Source organism: Lytechinus pictus, chromosome 8, assembly GCF_037042905.1.
Source record: "Lytechinus pictus isolate F3 Inbred chromosome 8, Lp3.0, whole genome shotgun sequence".
In the NCBI taxonomy this organism is placed as follows: domain Eukaryota; kingdom Metazoa; phylum Echinodermata; class Echinoidea; order Temnopleuroida; family Toxopneustidae; genus Lytechinus; species Lytechinus pictus.
The window spans coordinates 5,204,053-5,219,009 of NC_087252.1; the positions used below are offsets into that span (position 1 = coordinate 5,204,053).

The following is a 14,957-nucleotide window of genomic DNA, read 5'->3' on the forward strand; positions in this document are numbered from 1 at the left end:
ACTGATTGTCACCATGATTCATCTACGTCTGCTTTATCAACTCGAACCCAACTCTCTCAATTCATGAAATCTAAGCAAAATCATTCCGGCACTGAAGGCAGGGGCGGAAATCTCTCCCAAAAGGTAGGGGGGACACAGGGGCTGATCCAGACTTCGCCAATAGGAGGGAGGCGGAAATTTGTTTCAGCCATATTTTCCCCGATCGGCAGCTCGAAGATGATTTGTGTTTGTTTCTTTGAAGGGGTAGTCCTCATTAGTCACTTCTTAGCTTTATTCTTATGAATTCATATACAATATCATAATCCTTATTTATATGATGCGAAGCGCGAGCTAATTTTTTTGGAAATTTTATGTATTTTTTCCTAAAATTTGAACATTCTGGGCAATGTTTGTTATCCTGAAAAATTACTACGAACGTAAAGCGCGAGCAGAAATGAACTGATGGAAAAGATACCTGTTAAAGACTGCGTGCAGTTAGCATTTAACAATCAAATAATGCGAGCGCGAAGCGCGAGCTGATTTTTTAAAAACATTTTCACCTAAAGAATGGAGATTCTAAGCGCTTTTTATAACTCGAGCAAAATAGGTATATAAGTAGACAATTGATGCGAGCGCGAAGCGCGAGCGGAAAATTTCGAGATTTACTGAACGAGACACTCTATTCATGTTTTGTAAATCATGAAAAGAATGAGTATTAATACTGCGAGCGCAAAGCGCGAGCAGAAAATTTTTATATACGTTTTGAACTGGTACCTGTTGAAAAGGTACCTGTTAAAGGTCAAGTCAACCCCAGAAAAAAGTTTATTTAAATAAATAGAGAAAAATCAAACATGAATAACACTGAAAACTTCATCAAATTCGGATGTAAAATAAGAAAGTTATGACATTTTAAAGTTTCGCTTATTTTTCACAAAACAGTTCTATGCTCAACTCAATGATATGCAAATGAGAGAGTCAATGATGTCACTCACTCACTATTTCTTTTGTTTTTTATTGTTTGCATTAAACAATATTTCAATTTTACGAATTTTACAATTAAGACTCCCTTGCTTGAACCACAAAATGTTAAAATAATGGAATTCCACGTGTTCGGGGAGGAATGACATGACAAGCACATGACAATGACAATAAAATCAAAATATTTCATATAACAAAATACAAAAGAAATAGTGAGTGGGTGATGCCATCGGTCCCCTCATTTGCATACCGAACAGGATGTGCATATAACTGTTTATAGAATTTAAGCGAAACTTAAAAAGATTATAACTTTCTTATTTTTCATCCGATTTTGATGAAATTTTCAGTGTTATGCTTGTTTGATTTTTCACTTTCTATTCAAATCAGCTTTCTGTTGGGGTGGACTTGTCCTTTAAGGACTGCTTGCACTTAGCCATGAAGGCGTTACATATTTCAATAATAAAAATATGCGAGCGCGAAGCGCGAGCTTAAAAAATTTGAAAATTTCTAAAGAAAGAATGGAAAATTTTAATCAATTTTTGTAATCGTGAACAGGATAGCTATATAATTCAACAATTGATGCGAGCGCGAAGCGCGAGCAGAAAAAAATCGAGATTTAGACCTAAAAATGGGCCACTCTGTTCATGTTTTGTAAACAGCCATAGGCTGATCGAGGGCTTTTTACCGTGTTTAAATAAAATAAATTAATCAAAATCAATGTTTTGTAAATCATGAAAAGGATGAGTAATAGGGGGTCTTCCTACATTAATAATGCGAGCACAAAAGCGCGAGCAGAACATTTTTGATATTGTGATCTGAAACTGGATAATGATTTAAATAGAGAACAAGTTGAGTATTTGAATAAACATGCGCGCGCGTGTTTCATATTTAGACCTAGAATCTAAGAATTCTAAATACATCTTTAATCATGAAAATCATGAAACTTTTATATTCCGATCTGAAAAAAGAGTCAATTACAGCTTTATATTTCAAGCACTTTGTAGGAAAATTGTAAGGTGGATATGGATCGCACTTAAAAAAAAAGAGCTAAAATTTTCATTATTATTACCTGAGTTTTGACATAGGACCGGGACATCCTTACGACATGTCATGAAAATGATGACTATCTTCCTATTCCTCTTGCTAAGTGCGAGATGAAACAAAATGGACAATTTAATTATTAAATTAATATCATATTTATTCATGCCTAATGAGGGCGCGAAATCTGATGATATTATGGCATAAAAACTGGACATTTCACTTTTGTAATTATGAATAGGATGCATCAGTTAATATATTTTTAACCAATAATGCGAGCGCAAATCGCGAGCTAAATTTTTTGATAAACTGTCATGAAAAGGGGATTTTAAGTAGTTTGTTGCATAATCAATATTGAAACATACATAACTCGCCAATCAAAATGCCAGCGTGCAGCGCTAGCTGATACGTCTTGACAATCAGACCTGAAAAGGGATATTTTGAAAACTTTATGGAATACACGAAAATAATAGGTACCTGATAAATCAAAATTTGCGAGTGCGCAGCGCAAGCAGCAAATGTTGATAAAATTATTCAGACCATAAAACTGACATTTTTACAGAGCACTTTTTAAAAATCAATTTGTAAATCACACATAATAATGAAAGTTCGATTTCCGAGGTGAAATATGTTATGTATATTGATTTCCAAACTTGATATTTGAGCTCCATATTGAACAAGATATGTAAATCACCTAACAGGCAATGCGAGCGCGAAGCGCGAGCGAGAATTTTATATAGTGGCACGAAAGATTCTTTTTATTTTCCAAGTCTTCCCCTCATCTTATTTTATGCACTCGTCGTCCTTCTCTTCTTTTCCTCCTCTCTTTTCCCTTATTTTTCCTTCCTTCTTTCTTTCCCTTTTTTCTTTTTTGCTCCGCCAATGGGGGGGGGGGGGGGGGGTTGGGGGGGGGGGGGGCTCGGCCCCCCTGGATCCGCCTATGGGGACAAGGGGCGGGAAAATTTGACAAGCAAAAAAAAGGTTATCATCCCAAAAGTACGGTTATCTCGTCCCAAAATACATGTTTTATTTCGATTTAGAATGATGTATTTCTTACCATCATAAAAGACAAAAAATAGTAGGGGGGACATTTGATATTGTGTCCCCCCTACTCAAAATAGTAGGGGGGACACGTCCCCCCTGTCCCCCCTAGGATTTCCGCCCATGACTGAAGACCACAAACACTTGGAGGTACATGTGGGACAGTGTATTTTCAATGCTTGGGAATGGTCCCGTCATCTGGCTGGAATTAAATGCATGTTTTGTCTATTGCCCAGAAATTACACATTAAAAAAAAATTCCTTACGAACTCACCTTTCTTTTTTTAACTGTTACCACAACTGATAACTATGTTTAAAATTGGAGACAAAAGTGTCGTTGCACCTACTTTTCAAACTTTTCCAATCTAATAAATGGTAATAATTTTATATACGCATAAACATAATAATCGTTGGGCAAATGGTCAAGGTGGCCAACATTTCCGAAAATGGTTTATGTAAGTGACCATGTCAACATTATTATTAATACTTTTTCATCAGTCTTTGGGGTCATAGTATACAATGAAGACACTGATTCTGAGTAAAGTCATACAGTTTTCAGTAAAATGAAATTGGTTTATAATTCATGAAGAAAAAGTTGACTGAAATCAAAGTTGCATGGATTGCGTTAATGAACATGATATATTCGTGATCAGCGCAAAAAAATCAGCAAAGAAAAAAAAAGCATTTTTCTGCTTTAAAATTTCTCAATCACAAACGCTGATCCAACTATTTTCTCAAATATGAAATTCCTTTTTTTTGTTGGCATAATACTGAAAGCGAAAATAATCAAAGTGGTCAAAGTGACCGAAACATTAACAAATCTTACTTTTGCAGAATTTAGCAGTATAAATACTCAGTTTTGCCTCAAATTGTCATTATTGGTGTCACGAACTAACCCCTTATATTTCAATGGACATTATGGACATGGTGGAGGCGGTTTTCACTTGGTTTTCACTTGGGGCTACAATTCAATCCAAATTATGAATAGGATTAATATTAATGGTATATTGGCAATTTGTGCAAATTTAGTTGAATATTTTGTTTAAGACTTTCTTTTGAAGAAAAATACAAATATTTCGGAATGGCTAAATGTGCTAATGCATGATGCCATGTACGAACATTGTGCAGAGGGAAAAGATTACCTAAATGAAGTAGTCAAATTTCTTTCAGATGCTCAATGTAATTCACTCTGATTGATAAACGATTTCGTATCGATTACTGGAGTTATGACAGGCTACACCCTTATACCGTTTCTAAGTACAAATAAAAGTACAAAAGTAAAAGTATATTGTGACCCAGCTAGTACAATTGAAGTCAATAAGACTGGACTTTGGCATCAATGCTAAAACACAGATTTTTTGTTTGAAATTTGTCCAGCAAAATACAATTTTATCATCATTTATACAGAAATCTTATTGTGCTATACCAAGTGGCAAAAATTACGCAAACGGTTTAAATGCTTTTAGAATGATTATGCCATATGCCAGAATGACTTCCGCAACAGTTATCCAATTCATGATTTAAATTCATTCACAATCGGCTTCTGAGTAAAATCTTAAATATTCAGGGATAGATGTAAATAATGTCATGTGTCGTTACAGATTAAAAAGTGAACAAAATATTGATGACAATCTTGGGACTACCATGACTAGAGTCAATATACGAAACATTTGAAACATCGACAGCTGCTGGTAGTATTCGGGCATTGAAAAACACTTGCTGAGCAACCAAGCATGTGCGGAACAATACTGTTCATCTTGGTTTAACCCTATCTAGGCCGGGGTATTTTGGGAGTTCATATTGCCGGGAGGGGGGGGGGGCTCCCAGGTCCCCCCTTGATATCTCAGCCGTCGGAAAATTGGCACGCGCGATGTCTGGGACATAATCTACAAATTTGTATAATAATAATAATAATAATAATAATGATACTACTACTATTACTACTACTACTACTACTACTACTACTACTACTACTACTATTACTACTACTACTAATAATAATTATGGTGGCTACTTATATAGCGCACAGCAAAGGCGGGGAGGGGGCAAACATATCGTTTTGCCCCCCCAACAATTCCGCATGTGCAAAAATAAAATGTTGTAATGTTACACATAAATCAACAAGCGAGATTGAGATACAAAACTCGTTCTTTTTTTTAAATCGCGTGCTCAAAATGTCCGCCTTTCTAATGTGAATGTCAAAATTTTCAGCTCGCGCTTCGCGCTCGCATGATTTCTCGAGCAAAAACCTGTACTTTTCATGATTGAATAGGTGAATAGAATGTCCCGTTTTCAGCTCAACCTAAAAATAACTCCCACTTCGATTCGCAGTAATCTTTTGTTGGATATATATCTTGTTCTTTTATTAAAAAGTCCATTAAACTGTCATTTTTTAAAGATCAAAATATCAAAATTTTCAGCTCGCGCTTCGCGCTCGCATCTATTGTTCTTTTAGATACCTGTCTTAATCATTGGTACCATAAATGCTTAAAATATCAAGCTTTCAGGTCAGAATATAAAGAAATTTAAGCTCGTTCTCAGCACTCGCATCATCTGTGTAGTGAGATATGTATTCTCCTCATGAGTTACTACAATCAGTCCTAGACAAGTACCCTTTTCCTGTTTTCCGGACAGTATATGAAAAAACAAAACAAAACCGAGATTAAGCGATGATTTATCATAACTTAATCAAAAATACAATTGACAAATGATCTACCAATGTAAAGCTTAGAATCTCATCTTTCATCTGATATTACTTAGATTATTCCTCATTCACCCATGAGCGAGCAAAAACAATTTGAAGAAAGGATACTAAAAACTCATTGGGCGGGGGGTATCTGAAAATCAAAACAGAAAATCACATGCTTAAAAAGTTCAATATCTGCTCTTTTATTTGATACCTTAATCAAAACAATGGTCAAGAAGTAAAAAAAGTTTTGTTCCCTCGAAACATGGCTTGTATTTCCATAATTTCATCGCATGGTTAACAAAAGACTTAATGCATGGCTGATTGTCAACAAAACGGAGTGTCGAGTGAGTTTGAACGCTCGCCTGTAAAATCTCTTCATTTTATGAAATTATTGAAATTCAAGCCTTATTTCAAATAACCAGAACTTTGTTATTTCATGACCATTTTCTGTAATTGAGGTTTCTGTTTCTGTTTCTGTTTTCTGTTTGTGGTAACTCCCGTAGGAACTCGGCAGGACAGCAGAGGTATCAAATTAAAGGTATCAAAATAAAGAGCAGATAGTGAACTTTTAAAAAATGATTCAAAAGTGTTGGATGAGGACTGAACTGAAAAGCTGCAAAACGAGCAGAAATAGTCATGAATGGTCATTACAGAACATGTGTCAATACAGATAAAAATCCATTCAATTCAAGCCCCTGCTTCTGTAGTGATGGTTCTGTGAGATAACCTGGTTTGAGTCGTGGATTGAAATACCCATGCGTGTTTGTATGTTTGTTTGTTATGTGCTTACTTGTGCAAAGGTGTGTTTGATTCCATGTTAATGTTGATATTAAGGTGCATGAGAATAATTAAAAGCAACCGCTGAGAAACTGACTCATCACCACTGAAAAAAGAACAGTGCCATTCAATATTGTGTCATTTTGCAACTTTTGAATTTTGAAGTTGCCCCACATTTCAAGGCACTGCACCTCCATGTGAACGATTATCACATCATGGAGGATATCATTTAAAAGAAAATTAAATGATCTGTTCATTAATAATAATTATACATTGATATTTACTAAAACCAATGTTGAATTATCGATCAAAATCAAAAGAAACCGCTGAGAAACTGACTCATCACCACGGAAAAAAGAACGATGACATTCAATATTGTGTCATTTTGCAACTTTTGAATTTTGACCTTGCCCCACATTTCAAGGCACTGCACCTTCATGTGAACCATAATCATATCATGGAGGATATCATTTTAAAGAGAATTAAATGCACTATTTATTTATATTAATTACTCATTGATATTTAAAACCGAGGAGGGATTTTCGATCAAAGTCAGATTTCCAAACTTTTTTTTAGGAGTTTATATATATATATATATATATATATATATATATATATATATATATATATATATATATATATATATATATTATATATATATATATGTGTGAAGTTATACATGTACTACAGCTTTGGCAACTCTTTTATTTAAATATTGTGTGAAAGAAATTGATGAAGAAAATCTGTCTATCTGACGGTCAATCGGATCGGGGTCGCCCTAGCCACTAACCCGTCTCTGTGGTCTAGTGGTTAAGGCACCGGCGTTCAAAGCTGGGGGCCCGGGTTCGATTCCCGGCAGAGACATTTTTTCGGCATCACCAATTTTTCCAAACAGGGTAGATAGCTCTGGGGAACCTTGATTTAAGCTACGCCTACCATTGTTCTCTTCATCAATTTCTTTCACACAATATTTAAATAAAAGAGTTGCCAAAGCTGTAGTACATGTATAACTTCACACATTTGTATACTTTCTCCCATACGTGTACTGTATCAAAGCAATAGCTTTGATCCAGCTGAGGCATGGCGGCTTGTCATTGTTCAAAACCCACCTTCACCCGACAAAGGAAATTACAATTGGTATGGTGTCGAAAATCTGTCTATCTGACGGTCAATCGGATCGGGGTCGCCCTAGCCACTAACCCGTCTCTGTGGTCTAGTGGTTAAGGCACCGGCGTTCAAAGCTGGGGGCCCGGGTTCGATTCCCGGCAGAGACATTTTTTCGGCATCACCAATTTTTCCAAAAAGGGTAGATAGCTCTGGGGAACCTTGATTTAAGCTACGCCTACCATTGTTCTCTTCATCAATTTCTTTCACACATTATATATATATATATATATATATATATATATATATATAGGCCTATGTGTGTGTGTGGATTTGTTTTGTGTGATCGAGTGCCTTTGGAACGTTGATTCATGATTTTGCCCCCCCCCCCAATCTGAAAAATGGATCGACGCCCCTGGCGCACAGGTCCACCTTTCGGTGCTTATGGCGCTTCAAGGAAACTAAACCATGTACCCGGGTGACGCAAAATTGGTCTCAAGAGTTGCGCAAGACTTGAAAATAAAAAGTCAGCGAGCGGCGCTGTCAAAACATTTCGCGCAGCAAAAATATTGCGCGAATCGTTGAGGGGGGGGGGGGGGGCCTCCAAGGCCCCCCGGCTTAGATAGGGTTAAGGTGCTTAGCCGAGCATAGAGTTTCAGTCACACTCTATTGGTGGGTCAAATTTTATGTTTGGAGCAAAAAGTGCGCAATTTGCCACACACCATTTCAAAGTTGGGCAAAGGTTTTAACCAATACGGGGCAACATACTGCCCAACTACCCGTATCAATTGTTGGATGAAGTTTCTAATCAATTATTGTGTGGACAGTGCACTCTTTGTCCTTATCTGCCTTATTATACATTTTACACGTGCATTTTAATAATGGTTTGTCTCATCAATCAAGGATATATCACTTCTTGAATGTAATACTTATAGAAAAAGAAAACATAATTAAAAAGAATAGTTTCTACACTGTAGATTGAAGACTATCAAGGGTCATTCCATCTGGATTTTAAACGACGCAATGGCCCTTTGAAAGTTGGTAACGTCCATTTTTGTTAAAGCAAAGAGAAAAGAGTGGACCGTAGAGCGAGAACCGACGGGCCGTTTGCATTATATATTTTTTGATTTTGTGCTTGGCCCATGTGAAATTTCATGTGTAAACAAAAAATCTGAGAACATGGGTGCAATATTGCATATTCATAGGTAAATTGGCATAGATTGAACCCTTGAACATTAGAACATTTACTCACATTGTGATACGCAAGACATGACCATGAAAACGATGAAGATGACATATATTCTGTTTGGTGTGAACATGATGACTGCACAGTAATATATTTTTGCTGATATGAAATGAGTGGTACAACAATGGTAGGTGGTGACTACTGAAATAACATTGATGATATTCCGTTTTGATACATTTGCTGTCAACCGTCTGTAGTCGTTTCTTATCACAAGGCTGCAGTCTTTACAAACTTGGAAAGCGATGGTATCGTTTTTGATTAGGATACACCCAGAATGCACAAACTCCGACCCCAGACTCCGACACAAAGCAAAGCAATACAAGTCAATCCAAATAATTCAAACTAATGGCAATCCGAGCCGAGCTTAAAGTGTTAGAACCTCGAAGACAGGTTGCAAGATGAATTTTAGATCCAAGTTGATTTTGTCTTGATTTCCAGTTGGGTATAAACTTTCAAGCAATTTCTATATCCATGCTCCGAGTGAGCTCTCCTACCAGCCTACAGAAACAGTCGGCTGTGAACAGTTTCTATGATACTGCACGAAAGCGCAGACCAACGGAGAGGCGTCAACAGGATATTGAATACCGTAATGTGTATGTACTCAATATTGTTCTCACGCATAGAAACTTCCTGCTTATCACAACGACGTTTGTATCTGTATAGTGTGGATAAAAAAGAAAATCCCAAAAGAACTTTGAGCCACGGTTTGTTTTTAGTCGATTTGACAGTCCCATAGGCTCAATACACCAACCTAGAAATGTTTTTTCCGATGAAGTTTTTTTTCTTGATTCGTGTTCCTATGGGGTCCTAGAACAAATTCAGCTTGGTTGCCCAAAGTTGCCGTTTGGGCAATTTTGCTAATTTGCATAAATCCAAAATGGCCGCCAGATGCCATCTTGAAAACCTAACTTTTGAACCCCTTTCCACAAAATGATGAGTAATGACTCGTTTTAGGGGTTTAGAGATGTGTAGAACCGATTTCTGGAATCATTTTTGCAATGTAAGGTCATCTTCAGGTCAAATCCAAGATGGCCGCCAGATGCCATCTTGAAAAATTAAAGTTGAACCCTTGCCCCAGAATGACGAGTAATACCTCTTTTTAGGGGTTTTGGGGTGTGTATAATCCATTTCTGCTTTCTATTTTGCTATATAATGTCATCTTCAGGTCAAATCCAAGATGGCCGCCATATAACGCCATCTTGAAATATCAACTTTTGAACCCTTTGCCCCAGAATCATGAATAATAACTCTACACGTGAGTCATTTGATATGTTGATTCAATTTATGCTGTAATTTTGCATAAAAGATTTTAAAATTTTATTTTATTTGATCTTCAGATCAAATCCATTATGGTCGCCAACCGCCATCTTGAAAAATTACTTCCCGTGGTTTATACGTGTAAGAGCTAATGTAAAGGGATTTCAGTATAATAATACTCATTTCTTTTATGAATTCTCACGTTTTCGTCCCAGAATCATGAATAATCCCTCTTTTCGTGAGTTATTTGGTATGTTGATTCCATTTATGTAAATAATTTTACAATATATGATCATCTCCAGGTCAAAATAATCGAACATGGCCGCTAAACGCCATATTAAGAAAAAATATACTTCCCGAGACTATCGAACCTTGAAGATTCTCCCTAATAAGGTTACTATTATGTATGGGAGCTCATGTAAGGGGATTTCAGTGAGAATGATTCATTTCTTTTAATCACTCCATTTTTAGTTCGAGGTCAAGTCACGTCTAATATGGTCAGATGGTTGATAGATTTCGTCATTAACCGCTTACTTTAGAATGAAACCATTCAAGGTTTGGGCTATGATTTCGGGAGTTCTAATCCCTTTTTTTAAATTTCTGTCCAACCATACCTTTCTTGTGAAAGGACTTTAAAGTATTATTTGAATTAAAAAGTGATTTCTCCGTGTTTTTTCAAAAAATTAGTTAACTTATTAACTTTCTTTATAATTATCATTGGACTATTCCTCCTGACAAGAGCCATTGACTTGGTCAGCAGGAGTGCACTATTTAGCCTGCTGCAGAAGATAGGCTCCCCCAAGACTGTTCCATGGTCAGGATGGATCTCATTCGTGAAATGTTGTACGGAAACGATGTCGCCCCTGCTTCTCAAGAGGTGAGAGTACAAGACCTACTCATGCATAACAGCTGCCTGTCCTGTGCATGTAAGGAGCTTGGATCACCCATCAGCCTGTGAGACAGAAATCCTGATCGACTCAAGACACTGACTGCCCTCCAGATATTTATATCAACAGCACGCACTCGTCTGTTTCTGGTGGACTCCTCACCTACCTTTGATCGACTACATACAAGTAGCTCCCTTTCACTGGATAAGTATATAAGCACCGGGATAGTAAAATCTGTCAGTCATGGCCAAGCTCCTGTACGGAAGTAAGTCCTTGAAAACATACGCCGACCAAGAAAAGCGGCTAAACACCTTCCATGTCAGCTGCCTCGGACGTATCATGCACATTAAATGGCAGGACAAAGTGAAAAATACAGACGCCCTTCAGCGTAAGTGCTGGCATCCCCACCTTATTCTCGCTCCTAAGTCAAAGGCACCTCAAGTAGTTGGGGCATGTTCGCCGCATGAAACCTTGGCGAATCCCTTCTTGGATTCGCCAAGGTAAGGTGATCTGTGTGATTGGTCTCACCCCCATCGGTAGATCACACCTCCGTTATAGAGACACCTGCAAATGTGACATAAAATTTGCCGGCATATACAAGAACACTTGTGAAGATGTAGATGATAGTCGCCATTCTATAGAGAGCTACTAAGTTCAGGGGTCAAGACGTCAGAAAATAATCGGAATGCTAAATTGGCAGACCAAAGACCTAGGAGGAAGGCTAGGGCAGCATCTCTATCTAAACCTGTCTCAGCGCCATCCTCCTTCATCTGTACAAATTTGCTATAGGTACTGCCACTCTAGAGTGGAGCTCTACAGTCACTCTCGAAATTGTAAGACCTAGCGCTACCCCATCGTCTTTTAAGGGGAACTGATGCCTACCAATCATTGGACACATTGATTTAGAAAAAAATATTGAGAAAACACTTTCAAATTCAAATAAGACTCTAAAGCCTCTTCAGTACAAAAGTATGGATGGACATTAAAAAAATAAAAATGCACGCGCAATGGATCATAGCCCAAACCTAAAGAGGATTCATTCTAAGGTGAGCAGTTAATGTCGAAAACTGACACCTCAGATGTGACTTCCCCTTATACTAAAAATTGAGAATTAATACAAGAAATGGGTATTCTTACTGGAATCCCTTTACATTAGCTCTTACACGCATAAGCCTCGGAAAGTAATTTTTTCAAGATCGCGGTTGGCGGCCATCTTGGATTTGATCTGAAGATTATCCTTTTAGGCAAAATTACAGCATAAATTGAATCAACAAACCAAATGACTCATGAATAGAGTTATTATTTAGGATTCTGGGGCAAAGGGTTAAAAAATTGATTTTTCAAGATGGCGTCATATGGCGGCCATCTTGGATTTGACCTGAAGATGACATTACATAGCAAAATAGACAGCATAAATGGGTTCTACACACCCCAAAACCCCTAAAAAGAGGTATTACTCATCATTCTAGGGCAAGGAGTTCAACTTCAATTTTTCAAGATGGCATCTGGCGGCCATCTTGGATTTTACCTGAAGATGACCTTATATTGCAAAAATGATTCCAGAAATCGGTTCTACACATCTCTAAACCCCTAAAACGAGTCATTACTCATCATTTTGTGGAAAGGGGTTCAAAAGTTAGGTTTACAAGATGGCATCTGGCGGCCATTTTGGATTTATGCAAATTAGCAAAATTGCCCAATTTGGGCAACCAAGCTGAATTTGTTCTAGGACCCCATAGGAACACGAATCAAGAAAAAAACTTCATCGGAAAGAACATTTCTAGGTTCGGAGAATGTCAAATCGACTAATGCCCCGTACGCGTTAAGTGAATTAACGGTATACGCGCATAATCATGTTTTCGTATCTCTGACCGATGTACGTAGCACTGCGCATACACGTTGCTAAGCTGAACACAATGCGCGTACGTACGCTGCTTACCTTTTGGATTTTCTTCTGGATTTTATGGAATTCGTTCACAAATTGGACTTCATGGATTTATGACTTTATGGATCTATGTTGAAAGTACTTGATTCTCCTGGGATTACTGGAGAAAATCTACTCGACGATCAAAAGACAACATTGTATGGTAGGGGGTCCTTAAGCTGCGCGGGTCCTAAAGCTACGCACCACTCATCGCGCATGCAGTTTTTATGGCAAATGCGCACTTTGTGTGTAAAATTTTGACTGCCGAGTGACGAACGATTCCTTTTCAATTTTTTCTACAGAGGCTGCAGTAAATCTCTAAATGCAGAGAAAACCAACAACTGTTTGGAATTTTGGAGTTATATTCGCTTTAATTTCATTTTATTCCATAATGATATGAATATATTTTAGAAAATGAGGCACAGGAAATACTATTTTTTTGCATGATAAATCGAGTGCGTTGCTTTAGGACCCCTTCTACATCGGGCGGCGAAATCAAGAGGTGTTCGGAAAACACGGCGGGATTTTCGTATTAGTGAGTTTTGCAATATTTTCTTCTTCGTTAATGATCTGAAGAATGTTTACCACAAATTAGTGAAAGATAATTTGTTGAAATATAAATTTGGGATAGTTTGTATTGTTTGAAAACAAAGTGCGTAGCTTTAGGTCCCCCCATTATAACTTTTTACGCAAAATAAGACGTAACGCGCGTTAGTCATAGACTAGACCTATATCATTGTATATATCTAGCCTATCTAGATCTAGTCTAAACTGTAAGCTATCGGTGTTGTGTAAAACAAATATTCAATGTTGTATTCGTGCGACGTTCCGAAAATTACATTCGTTGCAAGTATTAACAGTCTATTCAACTCCGCTTCGCGTGTTGAATAGAATAATTGAATAATCCTATCAATGTACTTTTTCTTATTAGGACAAAATAAACTCGGGACAAGGGTGACACGATATTTGCTCCTGCGACGATTGCTCCGGCTTTGCTTTGCCTAAGATATAGGGTTAGGGTTATGTTATGTGTAGGATTAGGTCTAGGGAAAGATTTTTTTTTTTTTTTTTTAATTTATTTATTTACCACTTGTGGGATGGAACACCCTATCAGCAAATGCTGTTTTTCGTAGGGGTCCATAGCCTCGAAAGAGTCCTGTAGACAGATAGAGAATTAATCCAGGGTTGAAGTTAGTCATTTAGTGAGTGAAATTTACGGCAGTGTAAATGTAGCCGGAGCAATTGTCAGCAAGCCGAGGCAAGCATACCCTATTTTTTTCTCTATACATTCATTATTTTTTTAAATTAGATATCTACAACAATTCCCTTTACACTACATAAGGGTGGATCAGAATATGTGGCGGGTAGATCGAGGCAATAGTTCATAAAGCTTATTCAATTTGTAAGATAGATAGTTGAATGGTTGGCAATCCCTACATAAAGCTTCATTTTTTCAATCACACTGTAGTAATGGCGGTAAATATTTATCAGCACAATCATGACAAAGGCTTACGTTGGCGTTGTCACATGACTGGTTTTCCCCATTCTCTCTGTGATCTATATGTAGTGCAGCACAATAGCATAGAGGTTTCAGGTTTGACTCGATTTCGACATGCATGAACAAGGAAGCGATAAATTCAACTCCAACACGTTTTCACTTATTAATCTCTATGTTTGGAATATATATAATATTTGATACTATATTCAATCTCATGTTCAATCAAATATGCAGACATGGAAATAATAGAGCCTTGTTGTAGACTTACCTATGAAGGCTGTGTTAGTTGACCTTTACAATTCAGATAATTTCCGTGCGATATATGATTATAAGCATAGAATTGTGAGATCTGAAATGGAATGTTAAGTGACTAATGCAAACAATACTGAGAAATGTTTTTGGGTCCAAGATCTAGGGATATTTATTTCCTACAGTATTTTTAATCTTTGGTGAAGAGCATTTCCTTTTCTTGTTAGCATTGATGATTTTCATTCATTACCTTGTCCATAGATCACAATTACTTGCAGTTTAGGGATCATT

At 37.2% G+C, this 14,957-nt stretch overlaps 1 protein-coding gene across 2 annotated transcripts in view; it reads right to left on the minus strand.

Moving 5' to 3' along the window:
- LOC129267453 (uncharacterized) overlaps positions 1 to 14,957 on the minus strand; it is a 96,977-nt gene that overhangs the window by 53,334 nt on the left and 28,686 nt on the right. Inside the window, exon 2 of one of the 2 annotated variants that reach the window (XM_064103439.1) lies at positions 8,858 to 9,506. The exons of the other annotated variant lie outside the window; for it this stretch is intronic. Within the exon in view, the coding sequence (XP_063959509.1) occupies positions 8,858 to 8,924 (67 nt within the window). The 5' untranslated portion in view covers positions 8,925 to 9,506. The remainder of the gene's footprint in view (positions 1 to 8,857; positions 9,507 to 14,957) is intronic. 2 annotated transcript variants of the gene reach the window in all.